Source organism: Phacochoerus africanus, chromosome 16 (assembly GCF_016906955.1).
Source record: "Phacochoerus africanus isolate WHEZ1 chromosome 16, ROS_Pafr_v1, whole genome shotgun sequence".
Taxonomy (NCBI): domain Eukaryota; kingdom Metazoa; phylum Chordata; class Mammalia; order Artiodactyla; family Suidae; genus Phacochoerus; species Phacochoerus africanus.
In genome coordinates, this window is record NC_062559.1 from 2,529,931 (window position 1) to 2,546,894 (window position 16,964).

Consider the following 16,964-nt stretch of genomic DNA (forward strand, 5'->3'; position numbering starts at 1 on the left):
ATGAAATACTGAGTATTTTACCCCTAATACCAAGAACCAGGCAAAAACAAATGCTCTGTTTCTTTTTCTTTTTTTTTTTTTGTCTTTTTGCTATTTCTTGGGCCGCTCCGCGGCATATGGAGATTCCCAGGCTAGGGGTCAAATCGGAGCTGTAGCCACCGGCCTACGCCAGAGCCACAGCAACTCGGGATCCGAGCCGCGTCTGCAACCTACACCACAGCTCACGGCAACGCCGGATCGTTAACCCACTGAGCAAGGGCAGGGACCGAACCCGCCACCTCATGGTTCCTAGTTGAATTCGTTAACCACTGCGCCACGACGGGAACTCCAAATGCTCTGTTTCTATTCTACACAGCATTGGAGGTCCATAAGGCAAAAGAGAGAAATAAAAAGACAAAGACGAAATGAAGAATTAAACTGTGTTTATTAACAGGCAACTTGATTATGAAGATGTTAGTTTTCCCCCAATTTGATCTAAAGATACAGTGCAATTTTCATTAAAATCTCAGCCAGATTAATAGATATTGACAAGTCAATTACAGAGTTTATATGCAAAATTCAAAGGACTTGGAATAGCCAAACCAATCTTGAAAAGGAGAACAAAACTGGTGGATTTATACTACCTCACTGCATGCCACAGTAACCAATTCAGTATCAGCAATGGAACAAAGAGGAGATTCCAGAAAGAAACCCAAACTTAAACGTTCAACTGATTCTCAACATAAGCACTAAGGCCATCCAATGGGAAAGGAAGTCTTTACAATAATGATACAAAAACCAGATAAACAGGAGCTCCCGTAGTGACACAGTGGTTAACGGGTCCGACTAGGAACCATGAGGTTGCGGGTTTGATCCCTGGCCTCACTCAGTGGGTTGGGGATCCAGCATTGCCGTGGGCTGTGGTGTGGGTCGCAGACGCTGCTCGGATCCCATGTTGCTGTGGCTCTGGGGTGGGCCAGCAGCTACGGCTCTGATTGGACCCCTGGCCTGGGAACCTCCATATGCTGCAGGCATGGCCCTAGAAAAGACAAAATAAATAAATAAATAAATAACTAGGAAGAAAGAACAATTATTGCTTAAAAAAAAAAAAAACAGATAAACAGAAGAAGAAGAAAAAGACTCTCACACCACAAACACATATACTATAAAGCTTCCAAAAGAAACAGAATTATTATCCTTGTACTTTTGGGGTAGGCAAAGATTTCTTGGGTCACAAAATTACTTGGACTTCATCAAAATTAAATTTTTCTGTTTATGAAAAGATATCTTTAAGAAAATTAAAAACCCAAGCCACGAGCTCAGAAAAAATATCATGTTATATAAAATCCAGACTATCTATACAGACATCTATCCAGAAGATACACACAGTACATACAGATACATACAGTCTACACAGAGAATAGAGAGGCAACGTATGTACATACAGACATATTTTCTGTGTAGAATATATAAATTATGTATAGCATATAGAGACAAAAAATTTAAAGACAATTCATTTTCAAAGAAGGACACAAAGAACATATATATACGTCGAAAAAGCGCATGGAATGAAGCTCAATATCCTGTTATCAGAGAAATGCAAACGAAAACCATGATGAGATAATCACTGGAAGAATTAAACGGAAAAGATTAACAGTACCAAACAGAGGGGACCTGAGACTCTCACACACAACTTACATAAAATGGTACAAACACTTTGGAAAACAAATAGCTATTATCAGGAGGAAACCAGTAAGATACATCCCTAAAATGGAATGAACTGTTGACTCCTGCCACACAGGACCACTTGGATGAAGCTCAGAAAGACCACGGGGCACCAAGGCAGACCCAGCACCACAGCAGCACTTTCCACAGGATTCCAGCTACAGGAAGGTCTAGACTGGGAAAGACTAATCTGAGTCAAAAAGAGAACACTGCCTGCTCTGCAAGGGGTCAGTACTGACCAGGAAGAAACACAGGGGAGTTTTCTGGATGACGTAACTGTTTCTCACAAACAGAAGGACGTTAACTTGGACGGACACATCTCAAGCACTGACCTGTGTCCCTCAGATCCGCACCTATCACTGGACGTAAATGAATGTAAACATCATCACAATGTTTATTTTAAACAGTGCAAAGGTTTTTAAAGCCTCATTTTTTCCTCTGTACAAGCCAAAACTACCTACAATAGCTTTTAACCATGTCTGGCGACGACAGCTCAAGTGGCACTGATGCAGATGCATAATGAGGCAGGCCTGAGAGTCAGTCTTCCTAATTAGGTCTTTCCAGTGGTTCCCAGTACAGGGATTTCTCTGCACGAACCAAGCAAAAACACTAACTAAAAGGAGCCACTGAAAATACTTCCACTTCGAATTACCTTTTAGTTCCATGACGCAGGTTCTAATGTGTACTTAAAATGCACCTATCTCTGAACACAGCTTAGATGAACTCTTTTGGATAATTTCTTCAAAGTGGAATTATTGAGCCAAATGATGTTCAGGCTTTTGATACTGTCATCAACAGCGAAGGGTCTGCAACTGACCCTTCCTGCAGGCCAATAAGGTAGCCTGCCACTGTTTCATAGAGGCTGAGGGATGGCCTGAGACTCCTGGTCACTGACATGGACAGTTTATTACTTTTGACAACAGCAGTGGCCTTGTGAGGTCAGCTCTGAGCCCCAATTCCCACTGGGCCTTCGGAAGAAGCGGCCCGAGGGAACTATATGCTGGGGGGCCCTGAGGTGAGGGAACCCGAGCCAGGAATAATGAGCAGAAAGCACACCTGCCCCTTGCTCCAGAGAAGGCTCTGCGTGTCCCCTAGCATGCTGTCACTACAAAACATCCTTGAGAAGACAGCCAGGAACAAACGGCCCCCAGCGCTTCGCTCCCCCAAAACATGCAGACATGGCAGACCTGTGGAAACGGTCTCTTGGTGGTTGGTATTTCCAAAACAGTCCTCCAATGGAACAGACTACACCTGACCAATTATGTTGATCTTTGCCAGTATGTTTTTAATTTTTCTTTTTTTGACTGTATTTTATATACTTGTTCAGTTGCTATCTTATTTTTGGATTGCTTTCTTACATTTGGCCTTCTTTTTCTAGGAGTGCTCTCCAGTATATTCTGAACCTACCAAGTAATAAGTATGCTAACTTTACCAAATATATTCATTCTTATAGACTCTCATGTAAATATTTCCCCCTATTGTCACTTCTCTGGACTTGTTTATAGTGTTTTGGGGTATTTATATGTAATCAAATCATTCTTCTCCTTTAAAAAGTCCTAATACCAAGAGCAGTAAGAGGAGTAAAACCAAGACCGTTTGGCGTGCGTTTCTAATGAGCTTACTGATCTCCCACTTTCAGCTGAACAGGTGGTCACCTAATGAAACTACATTCACCAGTTACCCTGCTGCAAGGAACAGCCGCCAGATGACAGCGAAATTCACGAGCTCTTTACAAAGTCTTGTTTGAGAACACGGAGACTTGTCTTCAAAGGGCGGGCAGAGTCCCTTTCAGTCTTCCTGCAACCCGCCGCTCGGATGCGGGCCAGGGCAAGAGCCGCAGCCCTGGAACTGGACCACAGGAGTCTGAGAGAGGCCTGCGTACCTGTGTTTACCTAGTTAGGCCAATACCAGAGCTGAAATTCCTTGTGGAGAGGAACTAAATTTGTGCTATCTGTTGAGTTATCTGTTTGTAGGCAAGCCTGGGGCTAGCATACCATCATTAAAACATTTTCTCCTGGAGCTCCTGGGGTGGTGCAACGGGGTTGGTGGCATCTCTGCAGTGCCAGGACTCAGGCTGGACCCCTGGCCAGGGCACGGTGGCTTAAATGATCCAGCTGTGGCTCAGAACTGATCCCTGGCCCAGGAACTCCACACGCCAAGGGGCAGCCAAAAGAAAAAGAAAAAGAAATAAATGAAACATTTTCTTCCAACACATTTACAGGTTGGCGTTGGTGTGAATTAATCTGAGATCAATACTGGCACAGGGTATGGGAGGGATCTAACTTTTCCCAAATGATGAAGCCTTCCTAACTGAGACACTGTCACACTCCCTGAGAAGGTGTTATGAGTTCAGTTAAGGCTGGCTCTGAGCGTTAATGTCCCTCCAAAGATCTCTCCCCCTCAGTCTCTCTCTTCAGAAGATACTGAAAATAGAAGGCATGCTTACCCTTTTTTTTTTTTTGTCTTTTTAGGGCCACACCCACGGCATATGGAAGTTCCCAAGCTAGGGGTCGAACTGGAGCTACAGCTGCCAGCCTACACCACAGACACAGCTACACAGGATCCTTAACCACTGAGCGAGGTCAGGGATTGAACCCGCATCTTCATGGATCCTACTCAGGTTCGTTAACCGTTAAGCCACAAAGGGAACTCCACAGGTACCATTTTTGAAGTGGGTTTTACCAAATAATCCACTTTTGTGCCGACATTTTAATGACTACAGTTGAGCAACAGCGCCTATTAGCATTCTCATTCTTTAACTGTTTTACAATAAAGTAGTTTATATCTCCAGAGGTCATTTAAAGATTAAAATCTACAAAAACTTCTCTCATTCTAAAATATGCTACAAACACAATACATTATCAGAGGAAGGAGAATTATCACCTAAAATACTGAAAGAATAAATTACAGGAAAAAAATCAATGAAATTAATCTTCCAACTATGAAACACTACAAACTAGTAAACGGCACATGAACTGGTGAACGGGAACTGGAGTCCCAGGTCCCCCCTCAACTGCTCACCCCGGGCTGAAGGCCGCAGCCACCTGGGTCGACCCCTCCCCATCCACATGTCCTCCTTTAAGGGCCTAAGATTCCTTCTGCTAAGGTCACTTGTCCACAGGTCTCATCTACTGCGGGCCTGCATGGCTCCGCCCTGGACAGAGGCCCAGGACGGCCACACAGCCCTGTCCCCGAACGTCGACCTCGGGAGCTGGCTCATCAGTCTCAACAGCGCCCTCACCAGGAGGAGGTCCATCTCGTCCCTCACGTCGTCCTCAGCTCCGTCCTGCCCTGGCTCCTTGGGCCAAATATGTGTGTCTACAACGGGAGAATCTGGGCAAAGAGGTCTTTCTACTATTCTGCTACCTTTTCTCCAAGTTTCAAATTATTTTAAGCAGCAAGACAGACAGAGAGAAAGCACAAAATGAAAAATCAAATTCAGCTTGCTGGGGAAGAACAAGTGTTGGCACATGTCCGCACGCTCTGCCACAGCACTGCCAGGGAAGAAAGGGTAAAGTCAAATGCTCTGCACACTGAGTTTCTAAGCATTAGTGCAAGACATGAGTAAATGACCTGAGCCAGTGAAGTATCACTTCTCATGATCTCTTGGGGAGAACAGGAGGCAAAGTATTAAGGAAAACAGCTGAGGAAAAAAACATTAATAAGAAAAAAAATTTTAAACCGAGTCCTAAGGCTAGAGAATGATTTTGTGGCTTCATGTTTGATCCACGGGACAAGTTCTAAGGCTGAAAAACAGACTCTGTAAGCCTCATCTCATATCACACCTCTATTCATCCAAATGACATCTATTTTTCCAGACCTACTTCATAACTTCCCTCTTCCATAAAGCCTCAACACCTCCCACCCCGTTCCCCAACCCACACATCCAACCGAGAGGTCCCTCTCTGAGCTCCTAAAGCGGGTGTCTGAGCCTCCCTTCCAGGAGGTTTTACTTCACCACTGCAATCTGACCGCGTCTCCTCTCCCTTGTCTTAGGCTGTAAGTTCCTTGAGCACAAGAACCAAGCTTCTCAATCACCCTTGTTTCTCCAACAGCTAACACAGCACCTGGATTTACCAGGAACTCTGCAGTATTTTTTGAATAATGGTCAGAATTAACTACTGCTAACCAATTTAACATAATGACAGCACTCCTTTCAAAGCACGAGCATGCACACTGCATGTTAGGGAAGATTTCTGCCCACACCCCAGAGAACATTTACACCGTTCTAACGTTCAAAGGGCAAAGAGCTAACTGGGAATCAGCTCACCACAACTCACGGACCAAAGATTCTAGAAAGCTCAGGGTTTTCTTTTAACTACACTCGTGCTTCAAAGACATGTATCAACTTTTCACTAATACTAAAAAGATGCTCGTTTTAAATCTGGGGGAAAAAAAATAGCACGCTTCTGGATTCTTTTTAAAAGATGAACAAATACCTCTTCCGTGTCAGGAGCAACCTGGGAATCAGAAATCTCATCTAATTCCTCTTCAGCAACACAGTCTTCCTGCTCTTTCATCCCTTGTTGCCCACAAGCCTGCAAGTATTCTTCATCCTAACAGCCATTAAAGAGAAAGTAAGTTTTTCTCATATAGCTTTGGGGGTTTTAAGCACTTTTCATCTTCACAACTCATGCTTAGTTGTGTTAGCAAATTCTACCACGGCAATTACCAGACTGAGCAGAAAGCAGTAAGCACAAAACCAGACTGGGACCACCCCTGAGTGTTAACGAGCAGAGCACAGCGTGCCAACCCAATGCTACAGTGAGTGACAAGGACTCTGCTTTCAACTCCCAGGGCTCTGACAAACAGCTCTTCTTAAAATCAACCTAAGGAGAGGCAAGCATGCGTGGGCACAGAGCATGTCCAGAGCAGTAAGGCGGCAGAGTCACCCCCAACTCAAACCCTCTGCAGTGACCAGCGAGTGTGGCCATTCAATGCACCCTGAGAGCTAGAATTCTCCATCATTGCTCCCTTGAATTAGAAGGATGATTTGAGGTTTGTACAAAATCTAAGGGGCCCGTCGGCAGGCAGGCAGGCAGGCATCCTGAGGGTATGTGTAACGAAGCAGGCAGGCTGCCTAGAAACAACAGCTCCAAGAGAAAGAAGGACTCCTACAGGCACTTCTAACAAGGAACAAGAACTGAGCATTTCCAGAGGAGCTTAACTTCCCTGGCCACTGGCTAAAACGAACAGTAAGTGGTTACAAGGCAGGAGGAACAGAGGATAAGCCGCAGAAGCCGAACAAGCGGCCCTACCACACAGCACACAACAGGCTCTACAAAGGAAGGCAGGTGTCCTCACGGTGACGGGCGCCTTAGCTCCCACACCGTCTCTCAAGACTACCCCCACACACTGCATCTTACTTTCCAAAAGGAACTGTTACCATCCTCTCAAAAAGGGCAACCCATGACTCACTGAGAGCAGAGCCATCAGATTTCAAATAAGGCCGGGCAATGCCAATCAAAATTTTCAGCCAATACACAATGAAGAATTGTCTTCACCACCAAATGCTCACTGGAAACAAAACTCTGCTCTCCATTACATAAATTACCAATCTGAAATTGTTTTTATCAATGTTTTAAGACACCTCAATCTACGGTTAACTTCAAAGGCACTCAGTAATTTTCTGCTCCAAACTATGAATCACCTGACAAATACCGTCCTAATATCCTGTTGGATAATAAACAATACGCATCTCTTCCTAATACGAGAATACAAGTTTTTCTGTCTACTCTCAATTCACTCTCAAAATGAGGACAGCAAAAAAACTTTTTTGGCTTTTTAGGGATGCACTTGCAGCATACGGAGGGGTTCCCAAGCGAGGGGTCGAATGGCAGCTGCAGCTGCCACCCTACACCACAGCCAGCACAACGCGGGACCCAGGCCGTGTTCGCAATCTACATCACAGCTCCGGGCGACACCAGATCCTTAGCCCACTGAGGCCAGGGACTGAACCCGGGATTGAACCCACATCCTCAGGAATACTAGTCAGGTTCGTTTACGCTGTGCCACTACAGGAACTCCCAAGACAGCGAAATTTTTTTCTTGGGATTCTGATAGAAAAGAAAACCAGTTTATGACACACTCTTTCTGGGGACCTCAGTTTCTTCGCATGTAAAAGTGCCCCTCTGACTGTCACATTCTGCCCTCCTATGACTCCACCCACAGGTGCGCACAAGAGCCCCCACGTGACCTCAGGAGCCAGCTCAGAGGGACAGAACACGCGCGTGATCAGCACAGATTCAACTCCAGCTTCAGCGTGTGCGTTAACAAGTGCTACCTAGGGCAGTGAGGTAAATCGTCTCTAAACTAAAATGTCGTCGGGACACCCAGAGGTGCAATCTACTCACAAGCGTGTTAGTCTAACGTGAACAACGACTTGTGTCCCAGTGACAGACAGCCTGAGAGGACAGTAAGAAGCCTGCCCTGCAAAGCGGAAGGGAGGTGCTGCACAGCTCAAGTCCGTTCATCTATCTCATGCAACGAGGAGGCGGTGCCAGATGCCACCCCTGCGGTGACTGTACAGCGGACCACAACCTTGAAGAGGGAACAAAGGAACAAGTGTGGCTACAAAGCTGGACACGCGGGGGTGAGCGAACTCAGCTCACAGAGGGGCATTTCACTCGGCCTCAACTTCAAAGTGTCCAGCTCTGTGAAAACGTGAGGACACTTGCAGAATTTCTAAGTAAATGTTTCCACTTTAAGATTTTTTTTTAATTCTGAAAAAAAATTACTTTAACGTGGGAAAGTACTGCACATATATTGCATTTTTTTTTCAATGCCTGAATCACAGAGCACAAGATGTCAGATAATTAAGCTGGCATTTACACAACCAGGGCTTAAATGTAACCTCGTCTGGAATACAAGAGAGGAAAATCCCTCGCCTAACCAGAAAGTCTCTTTAGAATAAACCCTGCAAGATCCCCGCGTGAGAGGAACCTCTTAGATGACCGTGTGTGAGACTCTCAAGCCCTCTTCACCCTGTGACTGGTTCAACCAAGTTCCAAGCTCACAGAAGCCAAGGGGCCAGGCCTCGGGGTTCACGCTGCAGCAGCACTTGCGTGCTCATGCTTAGACACGGGTAAAGACTGCTGAACTGCTGAATTGATAAGGGATATGACCGACCAAACATATTTTAAGATGAGAAGTAGAAATAATAAAACGCTCTAACTCGGGAATAACTATGCACATTTCAAGACCTTGGCTTAATTTTTAAGAAGCACTTTAAACTACGGTGTTCCACTCGGACACAGTAAACAGACACTTAAACCAGAGAACACCTGTCCATACACGGAAGTATCTATTACCAATACGAACCATTACAGAGCTGTCGAGAGGACAAGTGCTCATGAGACCTTCTACATGATTTGTTTCACCACAACGACAATCGTTTTTTCATTACTATAAAGAGCACTAAAGAGGAAGCATTCAAAGACAATCAGACTTAAAAACAACTACTGGGCTATATAAACACAACTGTGTCTGCAACTAAATATTCTATTTCTTCTTTTTTATAATTTCTTTATTTTGCATTTTAGGGCCGCACCTGCAGCACATGGAGGTTCCCAGGCTAGGGGTCCAATCGGAGCTACAGCTGCCGGCCTACGCCACAGCCACAGCAACGCCAGGTCCGAGCAGAGTCTGTGACCTACACCACAGCTCACGGCCAGGGATCAAACCGGCAACCTCATGGTTCCTAGACTGATTTGTTTCCACTGCGCCACAAAAGGAACTCCTACAACTAAATATTCTAAGGCTCCACGTAAACAATTAATTCCTTGCAAAATTATACACACACATTTTTTCTTAAATGAAAAAGCACTTACTCTGAAGGAAAACAGAGATGAAGCCAGAGCTCTGCCCCAGCCCTACAAGCCTCCACTCCATCCCAGCAGCCCCAAAGACAGTGCACCTCAGTGGAACCCAGTGTCCTGAAAACCCTAAGATTCTACTGCACCTATGGAGCGCTCATCCCCTTCCAACATAAATTTCATTCCATGCTTATTTTATTTCATTTTATTTTTTTATTATTTTTTAATTTTTTGTCTTTTTGCCATTTTCTTGGGCCACTCCTGCAGCATATGGAGGTTCCCAGGATAGGGTTCGAATCGGAGCTGCAGCCGCCCGCCTACACCACAGCCACAGCAACTCGGGATCCGAGCCATGTCTGCAACCTACACCACAGCTCACAGCAACGCTGGATCCCCAACCCACTGAGCGAGGCCAGGGATCGAACCCGCAACCTCATGGTTCCTAGTCAGATTCGTCAACCACTGGGCCACGATGGGAACTCCCCGTGCTTATTTTAAAAATAAATTTATTTCGGAAGTGCCCGTCATGGCTCAGCAGTTAACAAACCCAACTGGTATCCATGAGGACGCCAATTCGATTCCTGGCCTTGCTCAGTGGGTTAAGGATCTGGCGGTGCCGTGAGGTGTGGTGTAGGTCACAGACATGGCTCCGATGGGACCCCTAGCCTGGGAACCTCCATATGCCTCGAGTGCAGCCCTAAAAAGACAAAAAAAATAAGATAAAAATAAAATAAACCTCTTTTAATAGTGAACCCTTAAGAAAGATGAGCAATCTTTTATTAATACCTTCTTCCTTGACAATTCAACTTTTAAAAAAACACCTTTCTGAAATAAACATCAGCACAATCTTTGTTTCCTGATTACAGATAACAAATTGTGCGACATTTCCTAAATTAACCTCCAATCTCTTTATTCATGTTTAGACAGTTCTCAGTTACAAAAAAGGATGAATGAACAGGACATCAATCACTGTGGAATATTAGCACCTTAAAGATGTCTTTAGCAGGTCAATAATCTTTTCACCTTAGAAGGACTTTATCAGATCTTGTCTAAAGCCTGGATAAAAGCTCTGCATTAAGTACTTCTAACAATTGACAGTGTTTCTCCACCACACAAAGCCGTTTTCTTCCTTAGGGTGCACTCCTCAAGGTCACGATTCTGTGCAGCCTTCCAGAATGACAAAAGAGCATCACCTCCGGCCAAACAAGCTGTCAACACAAACTTTGTCATAGCTCAGATAAAGAAACTGGCAGACAGTGATAATAAGGTCTAATTTCCCTGCCTCCCAAGAGAGGGAAATAGATTTCGAATCGGCTGAAACCCAGGCCCAGGCAGCCGTGTTACCTCCGGCCATACAAAGGAGAAGGACTCACTGTGAATTCATCCAAGGGCTCATTGATCTCGATGTCTAACACCTCGTCGTTGTACAGCTGCCCCTCCTCCGGCTCCTCCACATACTCCATGTGGTCTTCCGTCAGCTCAGCATCAGGGCCTTCGTACTGCCCTTCCTCCGGGTACTCGTGAGCATACAGTTCAGAGCCATCGGATTTGTGGTACACGAGCTCGTCCTCTCCTTGTTCATATTCAGATTCCTGTTCTCCGGACTGGTCATTAGTGTTGTCAGACAGCTCAAATGATGTGACCATGCCAGAGGTGGTGTTCAGACTAATTGTGACACCCTGAGAACTAGAGAGGACAAAGATACAAGGAAAGGTATGCAACTGGAGTGGAGCTCAAAACTACACCATCACATGAGTTAACTGTTACAAAGTTACTCCAGGGATTGACCAGTGCACAGGGACTACAACAAGGACTGAAAACTGAGCACCACAGACCCCCCGCTGCACACAGAGCCCCCGCTGTCATCAGCCACAGGTGACTGCATCCGGAGAACCAGACCAACCACACAGAAACAGGTCCACCTGGCCAAGACCCGGTGCTGGAAGTAAATGGACTATAGTTCATTCCAACTTCCGGAATGAAAAGAGCGCTATCTGTTTTCTAAGATATCCAAGTAAAAACAAAAGTATTACTCTATATACACAGAAAATCATAGATGGAATTTTAAGAACAATTTTTCTTTTTTAAATCTATGAATGTAAATGTTGCTGTGGTGTAGGCTGGTAGCTACAGCTCTGATTCGACCCCTAACCTAGGAACTACCATACGCCAGAGGGGCGGCCCTAACAAGCAAAATAAAAAAAAAATTTTTTTTTACTTTAAAAATTTAAAAATCCTGGAGTTCCCGTCATGGCGCAGTGGTTAACGAATCCGACTAGGAACCATGAGGTGGCGGGTTCAATCCCTGCCCTTGCTCAGTGGGTTAACGATCCGGCGTTGCCGTGAGCTGTGGTGTAGGTTGCAGACGTGGCTCGGATCCCGCATTGCTGTGGCTCTGGTGTAGGCCGGTGGCTACAGCTCCGATTAGACCCCTAGCCTGGGAACCTCCATATGCCGCGGGAGCGGCCCAAGAAATAGCAACAACAACAAAAAGACAAAAGACAAAAAAAAAAAAAGAATGGAATTGGGAAACTCAAATAACTTGCAGAATAAATGAATTTAAAATGTATTGTTACCCACAAAAATTACTTTGTTAGAAAACCTATTACAGGAGTTCCCCTTGTGGTGCAGTGGTTAATGAATCCGACTAGGAACCATGAGGTTGCGGGTTCGATCCCTGGCCTTGCTCAGTGGGTTAAGGACCCGGTGTTGCCATGAGTTGTGGTGAAGGTCGCAGATGTGGCTTGGATCCTGCATTGCTGTGGCTGTGGAGTAGGCCGGCGGCTACAGCTCCGATTAGAACCCTATCCTGGGAACCTCCATACGCCCAGGGAGCGACCCTAGAAAAGGCAAAAAGACAAAAAAGACAAAAAAAAAAAACCTATTACAAATCTACAGCTCAATAACAAATGTCATGTATTTGTTAATTACATTTATAAGCAAGAACTATTTCTCCATACTTTCACAATAAGTGTCAATAAACGTTTCCTTGTAACAGTGAAAGAAATACCCCACCTGGCAGATGTACCAAATACCTCTTCCTCTTAGGGTGGAGCTGACTGTCAAGGACAGAAGCATACTCACTCACGACTGCTATGCACTGAATCCCTGTGTCCCCCTAAAATGCACGTGCTGAACCTTGACACTGAAGGGATGGTGTGGAGGGCAACCTCTGGGAGATGCCAGGGTCACGAGGGTGGAACCTCACGATTGGGATCACTGCTCTACAAAAGGGACCCAAGAGACTTCCCTCACACCTTCCCCCACGTGAGCACACAGGGGCAGAGCTGGGGGTCCTCCCTGGAAGCCAGTCAGGCCAGCACTTTGACCCTGGACTTCCCGGGCCCCAGAGCTACGAGAAATAAATCTCTGCTGTTTATACACTAGCTCCCCAGTTTAAGATATTCGTGATGGCAGCCCGAACAGACTGAAACAATCATATGCAGATGGTCAACTAGTTCCATACTTAAGATGGTAAATTTTATATGTTATACTTTCTTACCACAATAAAATTAAAATAATGTAAAAAAAAAAGTCAACTAGAGCCTAAAGTACCGTCCAGGAGTTCTCGCTGCGACACAGCAGAAACGATCCAACTAGTATGCATGAGGACGTGGGGTGGATCCTCGGCCTCGCTCAGTGGGAGAGGACCTGCCGTGAGCTGTGGCGTAGGTCGCAGACGCGGCTCAGATCCCGCGTTGCTGCGGCTGTGGCTCAGGCCAGCGGGTGCAGCTCCGATGGGACCCCTAGCCTGGGAACTTCCATGTGCCACGGACGTGGCCCTAAAAATACAAATAACAAAAATAAACAATTACAGTCCAAAGGAATTTCCAAAACAGCAATTCAGTTAACAGATATGTATAAACAAGAACTGTCTAAAATGAAAGCAAGAGCAGTAATAGCAAACTGCAACCAGCAGTATTAATATTTAAATAAAGGAGTCCTTTAAAGAGGAGACCATACCTGTCCTCGACTTTCATAATCTGCGCTCAAGAGAACTCAGAGGCCATCGCCTGCAAGACTAACCCTGACTTTAAACCACTGCCCTATTTAGAGAAAAACAGAGAGGGCTCTCTCACCACAGAGGCATGGTAATCTCCTGTTTAGAATATAATCATGTTACGGATGTAGTACATGATCAATTAGATCCCGCTGTAATTGTCACTTAGTTAGTACCAACTGAAACAAAGAACACCTCTCAGGAGCTCACACTGCGTACCTGAAGTTTTCTTCGTCTTCGTTGTCACTCTGTAGAAGATCGTCATTCAGCTCTTCATCGGACAAATCCGACTGATTCTAATTAAAGGAAGAACTCGAATTAATACATACCACGGCCACCAGAAGACGTGTTACAAAAGTGCGCAACTGTGTTGAATGGACTGTTTCTAACCTTGTTATTTAAACCACCGTCATTCAGAACGTTTTCTCAGTTTGAAACAGATGCCACATGGGCACTGTAACTACTCCAGGCCCATTTTCAGAAGCACAAATGAGGACACAGCAGCAAGCATAATGATAGTTATTATAACTCCCACAAAAGCAAAAAAAAAAAAACAGTATTCAAATAAATTGAACATTGTTAAGTGTCCAAAATCTAAAGACTTTTTAAACAGAAAGAAAAACAGGGGAATTCCAGAACAAAACAGACTTTCGGTAACTAGGCTGCCCAACTGGAGTGGTAAGGGACTAAAATAAAACTCTGGTTTGTCCAGTACAGACAACACAGGAAAATGAATACAACTAACTGAGACCTCTCCAGTTCTTGACAGGCCTGTCTACTCACCATAGAGGCAGCCTAGAGATTTTTGCCAACTGGTCAAATTTCTACAGTTCCAGGTTTTGTTAAGGTATCATAGATTTGGGGTGGGGGGAGATGTCTCACTTTCCTACCATATTAATACTATTTCCATGGTATATGTAAACTACTACTCCCCTGCCAACAGGCACACAAGGAAAAAGAAGGGAAAAAACTTGATTTTCTACACAAACATGAAAGAAGCAATCGGCAGTCTTTTCCCGGCATTTTATAGATTACACACCTAGGTTTCTCAAGCAAGTCTCTATACTCTTCATTACAATAGTTTTGATATAAGCCAAAAACTATTCATGTCATTAGCAACTTTTTGCTTTCTTTTTTCCACTTCAGCTTCAGCAGTTCGTATTCATTGCCCACAGAGTCTCTCAACCATTACCAGGGATAAGTCAGGCCTGCTGTGGGAGAACCTGAACTGTTTGCCCAATTCGCTAAGTCAAACCACAAGAAATCTTTAAAAAATTAACAATTCGGTAAAAGCCAAATTCCACTCAGTAAGAGGCTTCTTTCCTGAGTTTTAAGGTAAACTTTTAAATATCCGTCAAACGTCAGTCAACCCATAAGTAACACACCAAGCAGAAAGAGAGTACATGTAACGTACACTGTGGTGGGCCCTGGCGGCACATCAGAAATTTTTTGGAGTTCGAGTTCTGAGGACTCCAATTTCTTGGTCAGTTCTGAACCTAACGAGCAGCAAACACAGAAGGCACAGAATAATGACCAAAATGACCAAAGGCTCACTTCACTGATAAAGCTGGAAGGGAAAGTCAGACTAAATCCCTGAGGCCAAAACTGATTTCCAGCTACTACAAGGCAAGGACTAGGAGTGGAGTGTGTCCCCAGCAAGGAGGGAGAGCGAGGGCCGACTCGGCGGGTGGCGGACAGGAAAGTGGGCAGAAAGCGGGGGACAAAGGGCCCAGGGGTGTCTGCGAAATCTTTAGGGCCAAGGGGGCTCCCTGATGAAACCCCACAGGGCCAACTAGGATACATGAGGCTTGCCCAAGGGTAGAACTCCAACTTCACGTGAAAATGTTTTACTGCGTTTAAACATGTTAACATCTCGCTGGCGCTGCTCATGACAGCGTTTTCAACCACCACAAAGGGAAAACAAGGCGCCTACATCAGGTGGGGCTCCCAGGTGCACTGCATGTACTTCAGGGATGTGCCAGCGAACCGCCTGAGCATGAAGACAGACAGTCATCCTTTCCCTGCTGTGACCATGACACAGCAAGGCCTGAATCACACCACACATGGGGCATCCTGAGGCTGGAGCCCGAGCCCGAGATGGCTTTTCACTTTCAGTTGCTCTGCCATGTCCTCATTTACCAAGATGAGGAACCCACTTGGGGGTGTACAGGTAACTGAACTCATCCTTATTTAGAGTCACAGGTGACCAGAGAGCCACTTCAAGGGAAAGGACACGGGTAGGCCCATGGTGCAATAAGAAACAAGACACAGAAAGGAAAGCAGGGAGCGCCCGTTGTGGCGCGTCGGAAATAAATCTGACTAGCATCCGGGAGGATACAGATTCGACCCCTGGCCTCCCTCAGTGGGCTAAGGATCCGGCGTTGCCCTGAGCTGTGGTGCAGGCCAGCAGCTGCAGCTTCTATTCGGCCCCTAGCCTGGGAACCTCCATATGCCGAGAATTCAGCCCTAAAAAGACAAGGAAAAAAAAGAAGGGCGAGCAGCTACAACAAATCCATGCATCCCAGAACATGCTAATGTAGCAAACTAAGTTACAGGAAAAGGGCAGAGCTGGTCTTCTCCTAGTACTGGATCTTCACCACCAGATTTAGAGGAGATCAAAATGCAAACTGATATTAAAGCAGACAACCGACGTGACCCAAGCACCTCACCGTATAATGAGCTTGAGCACAATAAACTGTGGACAGTAAGAAGCCATCACAATCTGAAGACTTTAAAAAACTATGGGTTAAAAAACCATCTTGATATGTAGTGAGAATGACAAGTGTCTTTAAACTGTTAATAAATACAATAAAAATTTGGTATTTCACTTTATCTCGGTTTTTTATTTCTATTTTTAACGTATGCTTTATAATGTTCAAAATACATCCGTAGAGTGATATGTATATACATACTCACACGGTATGTAAGTAGATATACACAGAGAGATGACCGCTTTAAAGTTTTTACTTGATCAAAAAAGCTTAGAAAAACCTAGATCGGGTTCTAGATTTTTACTATTATTTATGTGAGTATGTGTTAGATTTGAGTATTTTTAGGCTTATCTCCGAATACTCCCAAAAAGTGAACTGCAGATCCAATACGCAAAATGTTAAACTCCTCCAGGCCAAGCGGCAGTTTTGTCCCTGCTTTCATACCTGCTAGAACGTCTTCGATTAGTGGGAACTAAAATATCTGCATAGAAGGATTTATTGCTTCAAGTTATCAGAACATATACTAAAAAGTCAACTCTCTGTGCATTTAAAAAGTAACTCAATTCACAGAATTTTAATGTACACCCAACTTTCCTGCAACGAAATAATTTAAGCACAGTTACGTGATTATCACTTAATTTCAGTGAGACCTCTGTTTCTTACCTTTTTGCCAGTGAGTAAATCTTCTCCAAGTAAGTCGTCTTCAAGTTCACTGCGGAAAAAAGAGACATGACG

The 16,964-nt window shown here is 44.8% G+C and overlaps 1 protein-coding gene across 7 annotated transcripts in view; it reads right to left on the reverse strand.

The window, feature by feature from the left end:
• Positions 1–16,964, reverse strand: part of RBM33 (RNA binding motif protein 33) — a 112,527-nt gene that overhangs the window by 73,604 nt on the left and 21,959 nt on the right. For 5 of the 7 annotated variants that reach the window (XM_047763498.1, XM_047763497.1, XM_047763496.1 and 2 more), the window contains exons 3-6: positions 16,893–16,941; positions 13,738–13,814; positions 10,892–11,204; positions 6,144–6,260 (exon numbers count right to left, since the gene is read on the reverse strand). In XM_047763498.1, the coding sequence (XP_047619454.1) occupies positions 6,144–6,260; positions 10,892–11,204; positions 13,738–13,814; positions 16,893–16,941 (556 nt within the window). The remainder of the gene's footprint in view (positions 1–6,143; positions 6,261–10,891; positions 11,205–13,737; positions 13,815–16,892; positions 16,942–16,964) is intronic. The other 2 variants (XM_047763499.1, XM_047763495.1) reach the window with 1 other exon arrangement.